The sequence below is a fragment of the Trachurus japonicus genome, chromosome 7 (assembly GCF_045865225.1).
Source record: "Trachurus japonicus isolate A0001 chromosome 7, Traja_1.0".
NCBI lineage: Eukaryota > Metazoa > Chordata > Actinopteri > Carangiformes > Carangidae > Trachurus > Trachurus japonicus.
This window is the reverse complement of record NC_140913.1, coordinates 22101532-22119803: the sequence shown is the minus strand read 5'-3', so window position 1 is coordinate 22119803 and position 18272 is coordinate 22101532. Positions and strand designations below refer to the sequence as shown.

Genomic DNA, 18272 nt, shown 5'->3' with positions numbered 1-18272 from the left:
ACTCCCACCTAATGCAATCATTGGAGGACCAGTGGTGGTGCAAGTTGCTGCTTTTCACACAAACCCCTTTCAGTTCATGAAAGATACAGATCTAACGTTACGTTTATATTGTCTTATCATATCATTCTCTTTTTAAAAAAACATGCAAATCGCCAAAAATAATAGCAATAAGAGCGTGAGTTGCCAAAGAGTACATGACTTATGACTATCTTCATAGTTAGCCACTGTGCAGAGACCTGCATATAATAATATGGCATTGATGTGACATTATCAGGAAACAAAATAACAGAAATTCAACCTATCATATTGACATCTTGATAAAAATGTGCTGTCTTCCCAGTGAACTTCCTGGTTGTGGTATGTATGCTGGTGTGGTGTGGATTGGAAATGTCCCCAGCAATTTAAGATACAACTGTGAGTCATACACAATAGCATAATCTGGTAAAAAAACAAAAAAAACAACAACAACTATATATTTATACTGATCGTATATTTCAGTATACATGTCGATGCCTCACTCATGCCAGAATGTCACTGTCCCTTTAAAGCTGCAGCTGGATGGCTGCCAATAGGGAAATGGTGGTAGATTTTGCCCTCTCATCCTTACTCAGGGAAACAGAACAGTTTGGAGACGCAATGGACACCAACTTATTTCTTATTTGTAGCCACTGATACCTTGCTTTGTAAGTTGAACTTGAACATGTCAATGGAAGCATCAGAAATGTTTTCAATTTTTTTTTATTGTTTTAAAAGTAGATAAACTATAATAATTGCAAGCTTAATGTACAATTTATAGATGATGGGTTATGTAAGATGCTTAATGAAGACACACACACTTATCACAGACAATGCAATCACAGTTACCCACCCACATTCTTTTAAAAGAAAGTCAAGGAAGTCAGACACTTCCTCATTTTGGCCCTCATTACAAATCTTCTGGATCAGGTATTTCCTCTTCTTTAAGTTCCTGAAATGATATTCATGCCATGAGAAAATCCAACAAAGGAGATTGTGTTTGACAATGCCACAGAAGGAAAGAAGACAAGATGTTTCTTAGCTTTACCCTAATTCTCTCCCAGGCCTCAGTCCTCTCATCGATGGAGACAGGATCTTTGTCAATTCGCTCCAGCTGTGGCACAACAATCAGTACACTTAGGCGGTAGTCTGCCGTTTCCACCAGTGGGTTATCAGAAAGGACCAAGGCGCGCAGAGTGTTTGACACAAGTCTAAGGTGCTGTAGGGCCTTCTCATCTAAGATTCCATTGCCTCTAAGGAAGGGAGACAGAAATAATTGAGACTTACAATGTGGCACATAAGATCATATAAGTTTGTCTTAATTGATGATGGAAGCATCAGGGACACTCTGATCTGATATTTCCTGCTTCGATTCAGCTGTGTACCTGACATTGAGGTATTGAAGACACTTCATGTTGGGGCTGAGACCATCCAGAGAATCGAGCTTGTTGTCCCGAAGGTGAAGAACCGTGAGACGTTCTAACTTCTCCAAACCCTCCAGACGATTGATCGTGTTTTGGGCCTGAACGGAGACCAAAGACAGTTACAAGCAGACTGTTGTCTAGTTATCAAATAGTTACCGGTGCTATCAACCATATCAAAGTAGTTTTATTACCAGATATAATCGTTGCAGGTTGGGAAGATAGATGCCATCAGTGGTGTCTAAGTGGTTTCCTCTAAGCTCTAGCGATACCAAATTGCCAAAGCCGCCACACCGTAGACCTTTCATTGTCTTGATACTGTTACCTGCCAAAGAAGTTCCAACTTATCATGTTAAGGCCCTTGCAAAAATATACGCTCGGTGTCAGATATTTGATTGAAATCTTGTTGACAGATAAGAGTCAGCATTCTTAAAATTAAATGGTTACATGAAGAATAGAGAAGCCCTAACTGATGAAAAACACATTCCTATGTCTTCTTATCAATTCCCTAATTTTAAATGACAGTAAAAGTTAATTATTCTTAAGTCAACAAACATCTCTTTAGAATAAGTCACTTTCATGGAATCATGACATAACATAATCATGATACTGACATAAAAAACCAACACACCAACCTGTAAGACTGAGACTCTCTAAAGCAGAGCCAACTAGACCATCTAATTCTGTCAGCTGGTTCGATGCCATACTCAGCCACTGCAGGTAAGGTAACTGATCAAAAGGTTGCCCTTTGAAGCATGCAACAGCATTATGGTCAACCTGCAGCAGAAGAGGTGCATTCAAGTTTACAATCAGCTAGATTGAGTAACTGTTAAAGCCCAAAGTATGTATTTTTTTTTTTTTAAGAACAAAAATACTCCTTGCCTTCAGCCAAAGCATTTGGGTCAAAGATGCCAGAGGAGAAAGATCAGTAAGGCGGTTGTTGGATATGTCCAGAAAACGAAGGTGAACGTAATTGCTGATTACAGCAATATCAGTCAGTCCTCTGAGGAGTGCAGAAATAACAAATGGAACATTTTTAATGAAATGAAGGAAGATTCATAAAGATAACCTGAGGTAAAACATACAGGGCAAGGTATTTATCCCCTCCCTTACTTGTCTTTCAGGTCCAGTTTGACAAATGCATGTGATAACCCATTTCCTGTTCGACACAGTAACGAGAGCCCCTGGCTTATGGTATCTTGTGTCAGATGGCAAACCTGTGTCTGTGGAGCACCGGGAAGAAAATATGAAACAAATTGAAATTATTGGTTGTACAAACTGGGGAAAAATGTAGGCCTACCACTGAACACCACCAATTTATGTCAAGGGCCACAAATTGAGCTTATACTGTAGACTGTGCTATGAATGTATCCTAATTTATAATATTTGATACGGTCAACCTGGATCTCAGTAGGCCTCTACTAGAAATGGGAAGGACTGTAAAAAACAATAAGATCATCTTTATATTTAGGATGACAACCAGGATTTGTAAAGGTGTTCATTGACGTTATTTTGAGTAGTGTAGCTTTAAGAAGATGCTCATGTACTGTCTGCAAACATTGGTCAACCACAGTTACTGTTGTTAGCTACATTTAGCCACAGCTCTACCTTCTCGTCCTCTTCGACTCCGTCTTGATGCGTTTCCTCTTGCCAGTCTATATCCGACAAGACAGCATCTTCATCCACCTCAGACATCCTCGTTAACTGTAGCTTATGTTATCACAAAATGTAAAAATGACTGTAGAAGACCAACTGACAACTGTTAGCTGGCTATCAATGTTTCTGTGTTGGCTAAAAGCTAGCTAACATGCAACACTTCAACTTTGTAGCTTTACTTTATAATGTTTACCAAGACCGTGAATTGATCTTCAAAAGCAAGTTTTAACTCTTTCAAAAAACAAAAACAAAGTTAACTTCTGGTTACGTCTGACACCTCCGACGAGCTGGCTAAGCACTGTTTTTACTACTGTTGCCATGGAAACTCTACAGGTGCAGCGCAGGTCAACATAAAGGTTAATGTGCTACAATTAGTGCGGCCCAGGGCTCAAGATGTTGCATTAGAAACCTCATAAAGTGTAACACTATATTCCTCTTTTTTTAAACCACCGACTTGCAAAAACACCTTTGGAAATTTCAAGTTAAAATGTCGAAATAATAGAAGTTCACTCGCTTGCCCATCCAAGACATAATAGACCAATAATGATGAAAATGTGTAATTATTCTTAATTAATTTACATGAACTTAATGAAACACAGTCACATTATTCAGCAAATACAGACATAAAAAATAACTTTCTCCAGAGATAAGTATGTATTACATTGTGAAATCATACCTGCAGTATGAAAAATTGAGACACTTTTCATCTACACACTAGTGTTAATGCGACCCTGTCCAGTTCATTAGGCCACAGTCTCTTCGCTCCCACAGTGGTATAAAAGTGCTCACTCTAAAATGTATACACAGTTCATGCCCAGATCAGTCATTCACTGAATGGTAAGGCATATAACATTAAATTAAAAAACTCTATGGTGCATAGACAGTAATATTAGAAAATTCAATTTGCTGCCATAAAGATCTACAAGGATCTTTCACTTTCACGCAGCAAATGTTTCCCAACCACATTAAGCTTGTTTATCACACACAAGCTCTGAAGCAAGTGAGAACTCAAAACTGCATCATACAGGAAGAAAGCAAAAAAGGTGCATTCTGTGCAATATCCTGACATCCATTGCTACAGGATCTGTTCATGTTTGTGTATTACCACGGTTGAGGTAATTGTAATGTCAAACCAAAATGAAGAGGTTTATCTCTAGATTTCTATATGATGTTAATGGTGAAGCGTTGCGTGCTGGGCTGTGTCCTTGTCCTGCCCAGGATGTTGAGGATTCAGGGTGTGGGCTCAGTCCACTTGCATATTGCGCAATAGTCCCTTTTTCACACCTCCCTGTAGCATCCTGGCACCGAGGCTAGTGCCCGTGATCCCATCACTGGAGAGAGAAAGACAGCAGAGTGAGATTCTTCTCAATTAATTTACATGCACTTTATAACACATTATTCAGCAAATACAGACCGTAAGTATTGTATTATGAACTCATGACTGCAATATGACAAAACGGCTACACATTAGTGTTAATGGGACCCATTATTCTTTTGTCTGGAGTACACACAAGTCATTACAAACTAGTTGCAATCATGAACATCACAATACATGGCTGTAGATAGAATGGAAAACTCTGACTTTAGCAGTACAAGAGGAAAATTCAATGCAGCATCCAAAATGTTGTTAATGACAACTTCAGCACGTCGAGCACCAACTGAACACAGGGAGTCTCTTTATTACTCTACTGCTGCTTACATGGGGCTAAACTTCCTCCTCTTAGGATCAGGAGGTTCAGGTCCATCAAGTCTCTGCAACCAAAGAAAGAGAAGACAATGAGACCAACTCTCCGTGCACTTAATCAGCAACAATCATATTGACTCTGTGCAATGTTGTCAAACTGTTGTCATACCCCAAGGCATGACCAACCGACCTCTTTGCCTGCAGCTTCCTGCTGGGCTCTTCTCTGCTCCAAGTTTTGCTGAGGGTAGACAGATAACGAGGTCAAAGTTTAAACATGATTACAAAAGAAATGTTATTGGGCTGCACCTTTTTTTTTTGAACATTCTGATTGGGCTGCACCTTTGTCATTATGGAACAGCCTTTGGATAACAGATAAGAATGTATATGTGCCATCAATTGAACAAATTACACAGAAACATACTGGCTTGTTAACAGCTTCTCTTCGTTCATTGTTTATGCAGTGTTTGCAGAGGCATGAAATGACGTTCAGGCTGTTGGTGCAATCACCTTATGGAGCTCAGAGAGCTGCTGGTGCCTGATGAGGGCCTCTTTACTGGGGAACTGTCTCCTACACAGCAGACAGGCCAGTTTTACCCAGTCCGTCATTCTCCCCTCCTTCTCATCTTTGTCGCCTCCTTCTTCTTCACTGTCAGTTTCTCCACTGTAGGCTGGGACCAGACCCTGCTGCTGAGGAGGAGAACTCTACAGATAAAAAGACACAAGATCAGAAACTGATGAACAAAAAGACATGGGATAATGAAAGTATGCTTGAGAATACACATAAAAGGATATGGTGTTAGTTCTCTAAAAACAAATATGTAGCAAGCACATCATGGTGGACATGTCCTTACTTCTGCACTTTGTCGGATCTGGTCCAGAAAAATCTGAGGCCGTTCAGACAGCGCCCCCTGCAGGACAGATAAGCCAAAGAGAATAACAGGTCAGTTAATCAACTCTTTTCATATGCAAATACATGTCTTGCTCTGCAGCAGGATGAGTGGTTACAGGAGCTTTGGCTGATCACTATGATAAACAGATATTCACAGCTATGCGTGTAAGTCTGTGTAAGGATCATCCACCTTTTTCTCCAGAACAGCGTAGCCTGCATCAGCACTAGCAGACTCCCGGCGGTCATCTTGGCGACTATGGCCCGGTGCCCTTGTGTAACCGGGAGGCAGTGCTGTGGAGCCAACGGCAGGGGAAGAGGCCACAGAACGCATGTTCTCCTTCTGTCTGTTGAGACTCTTTGCCCAGCGCTCCATATCTTTGGCAATCTATAGATATCAACACCAGGAGATAGATATTAGCCAGTGGAAGGTTTTCAATTAGTCAATGTTATATTCAGGACAAAGAAGTTGGCTTTGAAATTAACAGCTGAACTTCAAGTCCAGGATGGAGGGTACCTGTTGAGCAGTTTTATTCTTGGGCTTGTCTTTTTTTTCCTTCCCAGATGCAGCAAACAGTGAGTCTGAAGGTGCTGTGCCATCGCTCATGGAAGCACCTTCAGCATTTGACTGGCTGGCAGCAGGGATATAGATGCGTTTCTCTCCATCCCAGTACATATACTGCTGGGAGTGAGGGTTGTAGTAGTACTGCAAAGAGGAAGAGAAGACAAAACCAGACTAAAAACCTAAGGCAGAAGAATCATTCATAAAAGTCTTTCAAAAGTGACGTCTTAACCTTCTGAGTGCAGTACATTCACCACACTTTTTACCTGGGAGTTAGGATCATAGTAGAGTCCAGTGAGTGGGTCGTAATAGTAGCCAGAGCTTTCATCATACTGGTATGTGGACACATCTGGCACAGCTACAGACAGAGACAGGACATTTGCCTTAAGGTCAGAGAACAATTTAAAAAAAACACTGAATCAAAAAGATTAGCTTGACTGTTAATTCTTCCAATTTCAAATACCTTACAGATAAACACAGATCTGTAAGGCACATTAGCCACAACGGTTCATCCATTTTCAGTTTTCAGTGATGATAAATAGTCACAGTAACGGGTAAAAGTGAATAGTACACAAAGGCTTACGGTATTGCTGGAGCTCGTGTTCAGTGCCTGGGGTAGCAGGTTGGCTGGGAGCAGCTGGTTGTGGTTTTCCGACTATTTCAACCTGTGGCGAGACAAAGCTCTTTAATACCGACTGTAATGGCTGAATTAATGCAAACAGCAGGGAAATCTAATGTCATACCTGTGTGGCTGGTAGGGCGGCAGCTGTGGTCACGAGAGCAGTCTGTGTATGAGCGAGAGGCTGCTGTACGACTGCTGATCCAGATGTCACTGACTCAGATGAAATGGCAGCTGCACATACCGGTAGATAACCACCCACAACGATTAGTCAAATGTACATAGCTACACAGATCACAAGGGTAACAAGCTCTGTGTATGTGGCATATGTGATACCAACCTGGAGCAGCTCCTCCTGTGTATGCACCCATCAGTGCTGCTCCCGCACCGGGTAAAGCAGGCACCCGGGCATCTGTCTGGGTCTTGAAGGTTGTACCATCTAGCCCAGAGTATTCATGTCCCTCTTGATTGTACGTTACTGCTGCCCCCTGCTGATACACCGCTGTATCTATACTCTGACCTCCACCTGATCCATTCTGAGCAGTCTGTGTGAGACGATTGGGCAAAAAAAATGAAAACACAAGAATGACACATCCTGTGTGAGATGAAAGACATGTTGCAACCACATGTGTTATTTGCTATAGTGATTAGTCATCAAAGGTTACCTGTGTGACAGCCCACTGTGCAGCAGCTATAGCTGTGCTGGCCACTGTGGCAGCACTTACTCTGCTGCCGTCAGTCAGGAACACATCACTGACACAGAAAATATAGAGAAAGAGGAGGTTATAGTGATTTTATGTCTTTCACCGGCAACATTCATTTCAACAGCATTCTTGCGAAAAATTCAACAGACATTAAAATTTGTTCTTCTCCTCAGCCGTTTCTCATCTACTTTATTCACATAGCCAGTTTGAATATATCACAATATTATCCCTGGGGTAATAACCAATAATTTGTGGTGCACTTGTATTTCCTTTGTAGACAGGTTGGGGTGTGTGAGTGTTTACCGTTTGGAGCCTTTGGCAAACTCCACCACAATAGACTTCCCGTCAATAGAGAGAGCTGGCTGGAGAGCCTGCAAGATCTGGAGCAGCTGAGACGCCTCCTATAAAAAGATACACAGACCTGTGACTTAAGTGCAGGGGCATTTGTAAGGAATTGTCTCTATCTATGTATGTTTTGGGTAAAGCTTATTTTGAATTATTTGTACACAAAAAAGTCAAGATGTTTGGTTTATGGATTAATCTAATCTAAATACAATCTATTAGAAAGGAGTGAATGGCAGTACTCAAACACATGTTTCTCACCACTATGGTAGAAAGCTGTAGAAAGGCAAAGCCCCTGTTGAGGTGCGTGTGCTTGTCCTTGATAAGACGAATGTTGGAAGGGGAGAGTGTGGCAAATGGAGCCAGAGCAGATAAGATGGCTTCCACTGAAGTATGAGGACCAAGGTTTCTAAGTATCAGAGCTGTTGAAGGAGAACGGGAGAAATTTTTAGAATTTCAATTTTTAAAAAAACAAAAAAACAATTCAGTATTCAAGTATACCCCTTTCTGACTTGTAAACAACAACAAAACATGGCAAAAGTATACAATTCTTCCATTATCATTATGTACATTTTTTTTCAAAAATCACATGCAAATATCAACAACACATAAAAATAGATACTTCCATGACAGTAAAATGTCAAGAGACAGACTCACTGTCATTGGCAACATCTGCTTGTTGTGTAGCTTGTCCCGGGGTGACAGTGGGAGCAGACGAGTGGTAGGGTGCTGGCAGGGGCAGTAAGCCCTGGGCTCCTTCCTTTTGAAGACCAACAGGCAAATCCCTTTGCAACTGGGGCAGCTTCAGCTCAGCCTCTGGGAAAGACAACATGACTTTTATATAATGTGTTATGGTGAGAGAGGGCGCTTGTGTGATTGTAATGTTATCATCAACATTATTTACAACAATTTGTTTAAACTTTACCTGATTTAGGAACACTGCATTTGAAGCACTTCTCTCTCCTTTTAAAGTTTTGCACACCACACTGTTGAAATGGTACACAAGCTTTTGTTAGATCATTTCTCCAAAGAGAAAGCCACTAATGTGACTGCAAGCCATTTGAGCATACATATTTAGATTTCATGCAATGCAATGCAAACACACACACAACCTTGTTGCAGAGCCAGTCCTCGTTGGCACGCGGTTTTGGGTCGCTGTAGTGCATCGACACCCTCTGTCCCAGAATCAACAGCACCCCCTGAAAGAAAGAGAAAGAGAAGGAGGGGGAACAAAGAATGATTATCAGTGATAATTAGGCCACACATGCCAGAGAAAGGCCTCATCTCACAAGAGATGAGAGAGAGTGAAAGGGACGAGAGGGACAGAGAGAAAGAGAGAAGAACTGAGGCTGAAAGAAAGAGGACACGAGAGAATTGCAACCTTCAGCTTTAGGAAATTGGGACGGACTGAGGTGGTGTATGTGTAGTGTGTGGGTGTCCATTTTTAAGGACACAGTGTGTTCTGTTCAATTGTGTCATCCCTCCCCCCTTAAGGGGAACCTTTTCTCAGTTTGCCACACATTCCCATCCCATCCCATTGTCATCACTTTCGCCTCCCAAATAGACAATAGCTCCAGCCTAAAGACGTAATAATGGTGGATGACCTTGATATGAAAGGTTCAAAAACAAGAAAATGAAGTACTATAGTCGTTCTGATTCAACATACAATAGACCGTTGTGTGAGAAATTATAGTCATACTATCGATACTACCCCAGAGGTGATAAACTAAGGAGACAGTGAGAACATGTCGCTGACGACACAGGAGCATGTACTGGACAAATGAGCGTGTGACTAGGAGGGTCCAGATGTGAAAACTATGCAGTTGGGCCAAAGACAGACAAACGTCAGCATGATATAACATGAATTTACCTGTTTGTGCAATTCTGTATAACGTAGAAAAGAAAGGTAGTGTAAAGATTTATCTACTTCAAGGACAAACATTAATTTCTCCGTACTAGAATGCACCATTTGCAAATGACAGGGCATGATATAGTGTGTGTTTATCCTGTATTAACCCACATGTCCCATTTTATGCATGTATATACATATATGTATGTGTGTCTGTGTAGGGGAGAGTGACCTGGTTGGTCTCCATCCAGCGGGTGGCCTCCTGTATGAGATTAAACTCGACGAAGGCGAATCCTCGGCTCTGACCTGGACACCGCCCAGCGCCATGGTAACCGAACAACAACAACAACAACATAACAACAACGCAGTGAGGGGTTAGTGCTTCATGTACAGAGGAGAGAGAGACCCTGTATCAGCACTAATAAAATAAACCATTGCTTCCTCTCGCCCTTGGAAGTAACACATTTGACAGCCAGTTGGAGAGCCACTGTCAAATTCTCTGCAAGGGTGGGAGGATGCAACGACAAGTATCTCAACAGGGTCAAGGAAAGAGGGGGGAGAGAGAGAGGGAGAAACCTACCCACTCATCAGTTTGAGGCTGAGCTCTTTGGCTTTGAATAACGAAGCACCCAGGCACCAACACAACAGACACACACACACGCCCCTACTCTGAGAGTCAGAGAGCTGGCTAAACTATGTAGCACTGTGGTGGGATGAAATATCTTTAAATGCTCCACATCCTGTCCATGCATTACTGTAACTGAACACACTTATTTAATTCAACACATTTTCAGTTTAAGAACTTTTTTTTAAAGCAGCACTGTGTATCAAAGGTTATATTTTTAACATTTAAAACTGAGTGGCTTGTCTTATAAACAGTGATGTAGGAGTGAGAAAGACAGTAGAGCAGAGGACAGTAAGTGTGCCAATGTCACACAGGCACATCTTACACAGAAACCAATGAGTTCAGCAAAGGGTGAGGGCCAGTGAGACAATGACCTTTATGGAAAACCTTTAGAAAAAGGTGAGCTTTCTGAGTGGTATGGATGACACTCTCATAGCTGAGAGATAGCTGCCACACTTGTATCCTGACACACACTCAAAAAAAGCTACGATGACAAACTCAATCAAACACACTCTGCTTCCGCTGTTCATGTCTCAGGTGTTACTGTTAGTTTGTGAGCAATGTCCATCTAATCAGACACACCTCGCTTCAGGATGGATGAGGCAGAATCATGAAGGGGGTCAAGACAAGAAGAGAGCCAAAGTGAGAGGGAAAATTAAAGCCATGGAGTGAAAACCTATAACCTAGAGCTATATTCATGCATTCTCTTAGAAGCAAAAGATAGATAAAACTCTCCTTAGAAGCGTGCATGGATGTTTTTGTTGCCCTGCGGGCGAAAGCGAGATTACAGACACTGGCAGACCAGGGTCAAAGCAGGAATATAAGCACAAGCCCGTATATAAATATAAATGTGTTCTTTACATCAGCTATTTACTCTGCGTCAGAGTAGGAAGAAAGAGAGTAAGAGAGGAGGAAAACGATTGGGAGGACTCTTATTAATAAGAGAGAGAGGACCAAGCAGATAAGAGAGAGTCACCTGGAAGAGAAATGAAAATGACAGAGCGGGCTATGGATGAGTGTAACATATAAGAAGAGAAGACAAAAAAACAAAACAAAACCAAAAAAAAGATCGGGGCAATGGTTAAGTTCTCACCTGAAGATTTGTTCCTCATGAGGCGAACCTCTCTAGGCTGGATCCCCTGCTCCTGAAGTTGTGCCCGTATCTATGAAAACGGACAGCGTGTAAGCCCATGCATCGTCAGACTGCAGAGACAAACATGTCCAGGAGACATCCTCTCACCTCATTGGCCGTTGCATTGGGTGGAAGCATGCGGAGCATTATGATGTTGCTGGGCCTCTGGTTGTGGTCCAGATCTGCCCGGTAATCCTGATCCCTCTGATCCAACTCCTCGAGGGACAGGTCTGGAGCAGCATTCCCAGATCCATGCTCCTCCGACCCCACTGGAAAAGCCTTCACCGGACACAAAATAACATTTACGTCATCTACAGAAGAAAATGTTAGAAGCGCTATAAGAAGATGAAATTGTTACGGCTTACCCTCCTCTTCACTGCCCCACGAGAGAACCTGTCCTCCTCTCTCTGTCTTACTGCATTGTAATCCACCTGTTCAGAGTGGGCGCCTCCACAACCCCAGTTGCCCTCCCTACTCCCCGAGTGAGGGGCACTGCTGGCACCAGTCTCTGGGAAACCTCTTCCGCCTTTCCCTCGACCCCTGTCCTGAGGGCCGCTCCGTAGCTGCTCAAACTCCCGCCTGGATCCCTCCTCATCTCTCTGGAGCATGGGAAGGGTTAGATCAGGCTGTGACTGAGTGCAAGGGGCCCACGGGAGCCCTTTTCCCTCATGCGTGATGTCCCCTCGCCCATCGGCTCTCTGATGAAATCCAGGGCGATCTTGAAGGCGACCCGGTGTGAAGTCAGGGGCAGCCAGTAATTTGTCATCACGTCCGTACGGTCTGTCCCCCTCTGCTCTGACATCATACCCTGGTCCTGCCTCCTCGTCCTCTTGGCCATAACCTCTGTAGTCCATATCCCGAAAGTTGTGATCGTTATGCGTGTTGCCATAGCGACCCATGCGGTCACCTCGTCCACCCCTGCTAACAGTAAAAAAAAAATAAAAAAAACAATAAGAGAGGATTGGTCTGGCATGGTGTAGCCTACAATTTAGGCAGAAAGATATAAAATAACCGGTTCACTCACCTCCGCTCATACTCCATGCCGATCCACTGACTCTGCTCCTGGTCTTATCTGATTTCAGAGACGAGGAACAATCACAGACAGATGCGCATTATATCTTACACACCACAGAGACAAGATTTGTAAGCATCGATAAGAGGAAGCTGTATCCAGGATGCACGACTACAATATACAAACTGTGTAATCGAGGTAGCGCTACCTCTTACCTGTCACCAGGTTAGCTGCATTTACGGCACTGCGCTGCACAGACTTACCCCCTAACTTCAAAAATTAAATCTATCCTCGCTGCTACACACACAACTCACCAGCGGCAACAAATAAACAAGAGAGTAACCCTGCACCAATAACAGGCATGCACTATGTACGTGCGGTGTACATGTCCAAACTTAGGAAGTAATCAACAATGACGTATGGCGGTCATCCCCTCGTAGCGAACATGCTAACTACTTTAGCCTGACGCTGGCTAGCTCGTCCCAGCGTAGACGCTGCGAAACGGTTGTCGGCTTTTGCAAAAACACAATAACTTCGGTTGTGAGCGAAAGTGGAGAGACACTCACCAGCGTCACATGTAGCCGGCAGTGGCTCGTTGAATGTCACGCTGTGACCCTGGAAAGAAGCGTGTTTTATTTCTCTGAGATCCTAGTGTAAAATGGCCACATCAAGACAACATTTCGGGGTGGGCGGGGCCAATACCTGACTCGAGTGTTTGATTGGTGCTTAGAAAGCGAATGCATTTATCTGGACGATGATTGGACAAGACGGACAGGCCAACCCTAAACTAGTACCCCATGACAGAAAGACTGAGAAGACATAAATTTGATGCGTTTTTCTGTCATCTTCAGATAGAAATCATAGAATCAGATATTTCAGTTATGATATTTTTTATTTGGGGGAAAAAAGTAAAATTAATGGTAGAAATATACCGAGAGCGGTTTGTACTTATTAATGAATACATGGGTCAAAGACATGAATACACCATACAACAGAAAACCCTAATACCAGCTTTATTTGGAGAAAAAAAAAAATCCAGAAATCCCAATATGTCACAGTACAAAAGAAAGAAAGAAAAAAAAAATGCTCTAGCAGCCCACCCCCAAAATCTTCCAACCTTGCACCCCAAGCTTGACCTTCAGTTAATTAAATGAAATAATACTACGGTTACAATTTATCATTAAACTGACATAAATTGATCATAACAGCAGGATTAAGTATAATGATTAAAAAATACTAAGAAAATTTAGAGACATCAACAATAAAAAGTTATAGTACAATAATGACAATATCATAAAAAGGGCAATGGGGAGGGTTGAGTAAAAGGCAAACTTGAAATACACATCATTAACATGTCCTTACAAGGCCTTGTAAGACATACAGTACATAATGGACATTATAGTAATAAGATAAGCCTATCATCTATATGAAAGAATATTTCAACTTATCGACTACACCACTCATGATTTGACCCACTGATTAACACAATCAAATGAATCTCTGGTATACACAAAAAAGGTCCTAAAAACTCATAATATGTTTAACCTGATTGTGCCTCTAGCTATAGTACTATGTCTTCCAGTAAAGTGAAGTTTTCTATGTCACTCTGAGTATCTGTTAATTCCATTACCCGTCTGAGCCAGAAAATGTGGTCATCAGGGGTAACTTTGGCATGGAAACAAGGGGTTAGGTCATTGACACAGGGCTTTTCCATGCATACAGTACGTAGACACATATGTTAATACACACACAAATACACACACACACATTCACTGCATGCAGACCTGCACTGGAAAAAACAAACCACCATACAGTTGCACACAATATGCGCACGCACACACACACACATACACACGCACACAAACATACACTCTGAAGTTCAGGTAAGTAATTCAGTATGGGAAAATATCTCATACAATCTAGTTTAGGCATACCCCTGCATAGCGCCTGAGTCAGAATATGGGCCTGAAGGAACCAAGCCAATGACAGGGAAAAAGCATTCAAAAACGTGAAGTGTGGACACTACAAATGACAAAATAACACCCCATCTAAGTTATGAATCCCCACCCCTCAACTTGCTCTTCTTGACCACTGCTCTCAAGGCACTACATGTAGGCGATACTGTGTAAAATCCACTTAGACATGGTCTTAATTCAAAACTATTTTATATTACTGTCTTTTTTTCTCTCTCATGTTCCCATTGTCTTTGGCCTGGTAAGGACCTTTTCTCTCTTCATTCCCATCATGGCACATATCAACTTGTTTACATCAACTCAACTTCAAACCAGCCCTCCCCCCCACCACCTGCCCTACAGACTTCTAGGTCTGAAAATGTTTTGATAGGAGAGCAAGATGGCACGTAACCTAATGTATGGACTAAGGACCGATGAGTGGAAGCCTATCAAATCATTTCAGACCTACTTTAATTTACTGAGGATAACTGGATGATCCAAAATTGAGCGTCTGCAAAACTTTTTTGGGCCCCTCCCCAAATATTCTCCCCCATGTCAAATCTCATTAGAAGCTGCCCCCTCCATCTGTGCTTAAGAGCAGCTCCCTCCTTTTCTCCCAGAGCCTATAACAGAAGACAGGTGGACTTCTTGCCACGTTTCTTGGCCTGCAGTGCCGCCCTAGTTGCCATCTCAAAGACTTCCCTCACACCATCTTTGGTTTTGGCAGAACATTCCTGGTAGCCGTAGGCACTGATGCGGTTTGCCATCTCTTTGCCGTCCTCATATTTAACTGGTTCCTGGAGGACACAAGTCAGAGAGAGGGTTATGATTTGGAGACTTGCACCAACAAATGTGAACATTCCTGTGTGTTTTCAACAAAAATAACTGACCTGTTTCATTTTGGCAAGCTCTCGCCTGGTGTGCTCATCATTGCGCAGATCTTTTTTATTACCCACCAGGATGATGGGAACATTTGGACAGAAGTGTTTTACCTCCGGGGTCCACTTTTCTGGAATATTCTCTACAGTGAGTCAAGGAAAAGAGTGCAGTGGTTAGCAACATATGTGATTTTTTACAATTATAATGTGTTCAGAATTGTGTGGCACAAGTGCTGCAAAGACCATACCTAAACTGTCAGGGCTGTCTACGGAGAAGCACATGAGGATAACATCAGTGTCGGGGTAGGAGAGGGGCCTCAGTCTGTCGTAGTCTTCCTGACCTGCTGTATCCCAAAGTGCTAGTTCTACCTGAGAATACAGAGACAGACTGATGTGAATGGACAGTTGCATAGATAAAAATTGAGAGTTTGACTGTGTAATTAAAGTATGTGACAGATGAGACTCATGTCATACTGTTTGTATGCTTAATTTAGGAAAACAGGAGAGATAAACAGTTTGCATCTCAAGGAGATATTTGAAAACAAGACTAAAGAGACTCTAAAAACATCATTACAACAGTAGTTGTTTATGGGTGGATGTGAATCAGATTAGAACTGTTATTGGCAGAGATCATTTAGAAAACTTGGATTTCTATTAGAACAGAAACAATTAATTGATTAAATGATTAGACAGGTGGATCAAAGTCAGTAAATTATTCATCAACTCTTTTGATAATCCCTAAAGTGTTCCAGTAATTTATAAGGCATGACTGCAGGGGCAGGATTAAGAATTCACTATCTGTATTCTAAAACGTGGGCATTTGCTGTGATAGGAAAGTACAGCACTGATTAGTTGATTAATCAAACCACTGAAAATTAACCAGAAGCTACTTCTGAGGTGAGGATTATTTGCTTTCCAGTATCCTGAATAATAAAGGCCAAATTGTTTAGGGGGTTAAAGACTGACAATTGACCGAACCACTACTTGGCAAATTAATAAATAACAATACAATAATAGTAATAGAAATTACCCTTTACTTGAACATATTGTATTGGATTCACTATTTTGACATTTTATTGACTCCATATGCTACTGATATTATACAAAAAAGTGGAAGTTTAATCACAAAAGAAGACTAATCAGCTGAACCCAAATTTCAGACAAAAAATTACCTTTCATCATTCAAAATACATGAAGTCATTTTAAAAACAGCAACCGGACTAAACTCATACAATATTCTCATAATCTATTTTCTTCAATAAACTACGGTAATTGAATTGTACCTTCTTACAACTCAGAGGTCTTGAATGGTTTGATTCAGAGCTCAAACCTCAAGGGTATTCAATTCATTATCATCAAAACAGAAGGGCATTCATTTCTCCTATTTAAAACCCGAAAGTGATTAACAACATATCTGCCAATCCAAAATTTGTAAATGACTAACTAATTTTTGCAGCTGTACTGAACAATGTGATGCATCAGTGTTTTACAGTGTGTCTTACCTGTTTCCCATCCACTTCAATGTCTGCCACATAGTTCTCAAACACAGTGGGCACGTAGACTTCAGGGAACTGGTCTTTACTGAAGACTATAAGCAGACAGGTCTTCCCACAAGCACCATCCCCAACTATCACCAACTTCTTCCTGATGGCTGCCATCTATGGGGGAAAAAAAGAGCAGAACAAGGTTATACCTAGACTATTAAGTACAAAGTCACCCACTTTCCACTGACAATACACCCGAACAACATTTTACTACTAGTGTACTAATGCTCAAACAGGGCGAGCCAGGCGATCAAGCTCCCTGTGTTGTATGCGGTAGCTACAACTGCAAGTCTCATGTATGGTATGTTTCATCAACAGTTCCTCCTGTTAAGCAGAAGTAACACACACACAACGTTGGTAAGGCTGGCAGGCAACCTTCCGCATGTCTAATATCTTATTTTAAATATCCTAATGTACGATTAAATTAAAGCTAAAAAAGCCCCGGCTGGAAAACAGGGAGGCTGCCTCGGCGGTAGAGGGTGTAAACAGAGAGCATTTCCGTGCTGTGTTCTCATTCCTGCTGAAAGGCTGTGCAATGTAGTCTGGGCCTGTCAAACCAGCTAACAGCAGCTAGCAGCAAAGCTAACGGTGTTTCCCGTGGTTTAAACTCCTGTCACTCCAGGTATTCTCTCTGAAATCACGACTACAGAAGTCATCGCACTACCGTGGCTCTCCTGTGACCGAAACGAGAGTCGGCTTAAAGTTTAAAAGCTGTAGCAGAATAAGATTACCGCTTGATGTTTCAGTGTCCGCCTTTCTCCTCTTCCTGACCGACTGGAAAACTCCGCCCACGACTCATACGCATGTGCGCAATTACGTCACCCCGTCAGCAGGATGCGGCTGCGGCTGCGGCACCTTTATTAAAGATGCCACATAATAACACTTCTCTGAACGGTCTCTGCCTTTACTTGTGCAGCATATGAAAATGAAATGTTAGCCTAGTATATTAAGATCGTTTGTGATATATCGATATATGAAACAGTAGCCTATAACAGTCGGATATAGCCAGGCAAACTATCCATTTCTGTCCATTTATTAGCCTACTACTGTATTTTAAGTAAAATTTAGCATCTATTTTTCACTTGAGTAATTGCATGTTTGTTTTTCTATTTTTAAAAATTCTCTAGTTTTACAAAAAGTTGAGCGAAAAAACTGAAAACTTTGTGTGATTAGTAAAACTAGTTGCACTTGGTGCACCTTTGTCAATAGTGCAATATTATATTAGTTACAGAGGCTGACTTTAAGCTAAACAAGTAGCCTTTTTACTTCTGCGGACAGACTGATACATAGGCTCACCTTTGATTAAGTAAAGGATATGACAACAACAAACACAACAGTATCAATGGTAAATTCAATAGCCTTTAACTAACATTCAAAATCCAAGTCTAATA

General features: G+C 41.8%; 3 protein-coding genes across 5 annotated transcripts; all 3 read right to left on the bottom strand.

Moving 5' to 3' along the window:
* Window positions 1–638: 638 nt before the first annotated feature.
* On the bottom strand, window positions 639–3386 carry lrrc23 (leucine rich repeat containing 23). The gene is made up of 8 exons (XM_085782155.1): window positions 3045–3386; window positions 2550–2659; window positions 2319–2439; window positions 2072–2213; window positions 1631–1761; window positions 1401–1537; window positions 1064–1268; window positions 639–967 (listed from the first exon to the last, which is right to left on the bottom strand). The coding sequence occupies exons 1-8, from the start codon at window positions 3129–3131 to the stop codon at window positions 926–928; spliced, it is 975 nt and encodes a 324-aa protein (XP_085638281.1). The 5' UTR covers window positions 3132–3386; the 3' UTR covers window positions 639–925.
* Window positions 3387–3567: 181 nt separating this feature from the next.
* On the bottom strand, window positions 3568–13193 carry rbm10 (RNA binding motif protein 10). Of its 3 annotated transcripts, none has more exons than XM_085782152.1 (23): window positions 13074–13193; window positions 12520–12567; window positions 11861–12413; window positions 11604–11774; window positions 11457–11526; window positions 9971–10044; window positions 9002–9088; window positions 8815–8875; window positions 8547–8705; window positions 8151–8311; window positions 7851–7948; window positions 7509–7596; window positions 7184–7388; window positions 6968–7077; window positions 6808–6889; window positions 6491–6582; window positions 6180–6368; window positions 5856–6050; window positions 5628–5684; window positions 5284–5478; window positions 4967–5014; window positions 4792–4844; window positions 3568–4423 (listed from the first exon to the last, which is right to left on the bottom strand). In XM_085782152.1, the coding sequence occupies exons 2-23, from the start codon at window positions 12534–12536 to the stop codon at window positions 4336–4338; spliced, it is 2853 nt and encodes a 950-aa protein (XP_085638278.1). In that variant the 5' UTR covers window positions 12537–12567; window positions 13074–13193; the 3' UTR covers window positions 3568–4335. The 3 variants fall into 3 exon arrangements, with proteins under 3 accessions (XP_085638278.1, XP_085638277.1, XP_085638280.1); XM_085782151.1 differs by having other exon boundaries at window positions 11861–12416; window positions 13074–13185; XM_085782154.1 differs by lacking the exon at window positions 13074–13193 and adding an exon at window positions 12723–12740.
* A 310-nt stretch (window positions 13194–13503) lies between these two features.
* LOC146984745 (rho-related GTP-binding protein RhoA-C-like) lies at window positions 13504–17667 on the bottom strand. The gene is made up of 5 exons (XM_085782150.1): window positions 17613–17667; window positions 16840–16995; window positions 15586–15706; window positions 15350–15480; window positions 13504–15256 (listed from the first exon to the last, which is right to left on the bottom strand). Exons 2-5 carry the CDS (start codon window positions 16993–16995, stop codon window positions 15083–15085), a joined length of 582 nt encoding a protein of 193 aa, XP_085638276.1. The 5' UTR covers window positions 17613–17667; the 3' UTR covers window positions 13504–15082.
* Between the last annotated feature and the right edge of the window lie 605 nt (window positions 17668–18272).

Bases quoted from the DNA above. Each gene is read 5' to 3' on its own strand.
- lrrc23 (XM_085782155.1), bottom strand. From the start codon at position 3,131: ATGTCTGAGGTGGATGAAGATGCTGTCTTGTCGGATATAGACTGGCAA. The intron at 1,762-2,071 runs GTTGGTGTGTTG...CTTCTTTGGCAG, and splicing joins AGAGAGTCTCAGTCTTACAG to GTAACAGTATCAAGACAATG. The intron at 968-1,063 runs GTAAAGCTAAGA...ATATCATTTCAG, and splicing joins AGGCCTGGGAGAGAATTAGG to GAACTTAAAGAAGAGGAAAT.
- rbm10 (XM_085782151.1), bottom strand. The intron at 11,527-11,603 runs GTGAGAGGATGT...CCGTTTTCATAG, and splicing joins CCAATGCAACGGCCAATGAG to ATACGGGCACAACTTCAGGA. The intron at 4,845-4,966 runs GTCGGTTGGTCA...CTTTGGTTGCAG, and splicing joins AGGAAGCTGCAGGCAAAGAG to AGACTTGATGGACCTGAACC.
- LOC146984745 (XM_085782150.1), bottom strand. From the start codon at position 16,995: ATGGCAGCCATCAGGAAGAAGTTGGTGATAGTTGGGGATGGTGCTTGT. The intron at 15,707-16,839 runs GTAAGACACACT...CTGTATTCTCAG, and splicing joins TTGAAGTGGATGGGAAACAG to GTAGAACTAGCACTTTGGGA. The intron at 15,481-15,585 runs GTATGGTCTTTG...GACTCACTGTAG, and splicing joins AGACAGCCCTGACAGTTTAG to AGAATATTCCAGAAAAGTGG.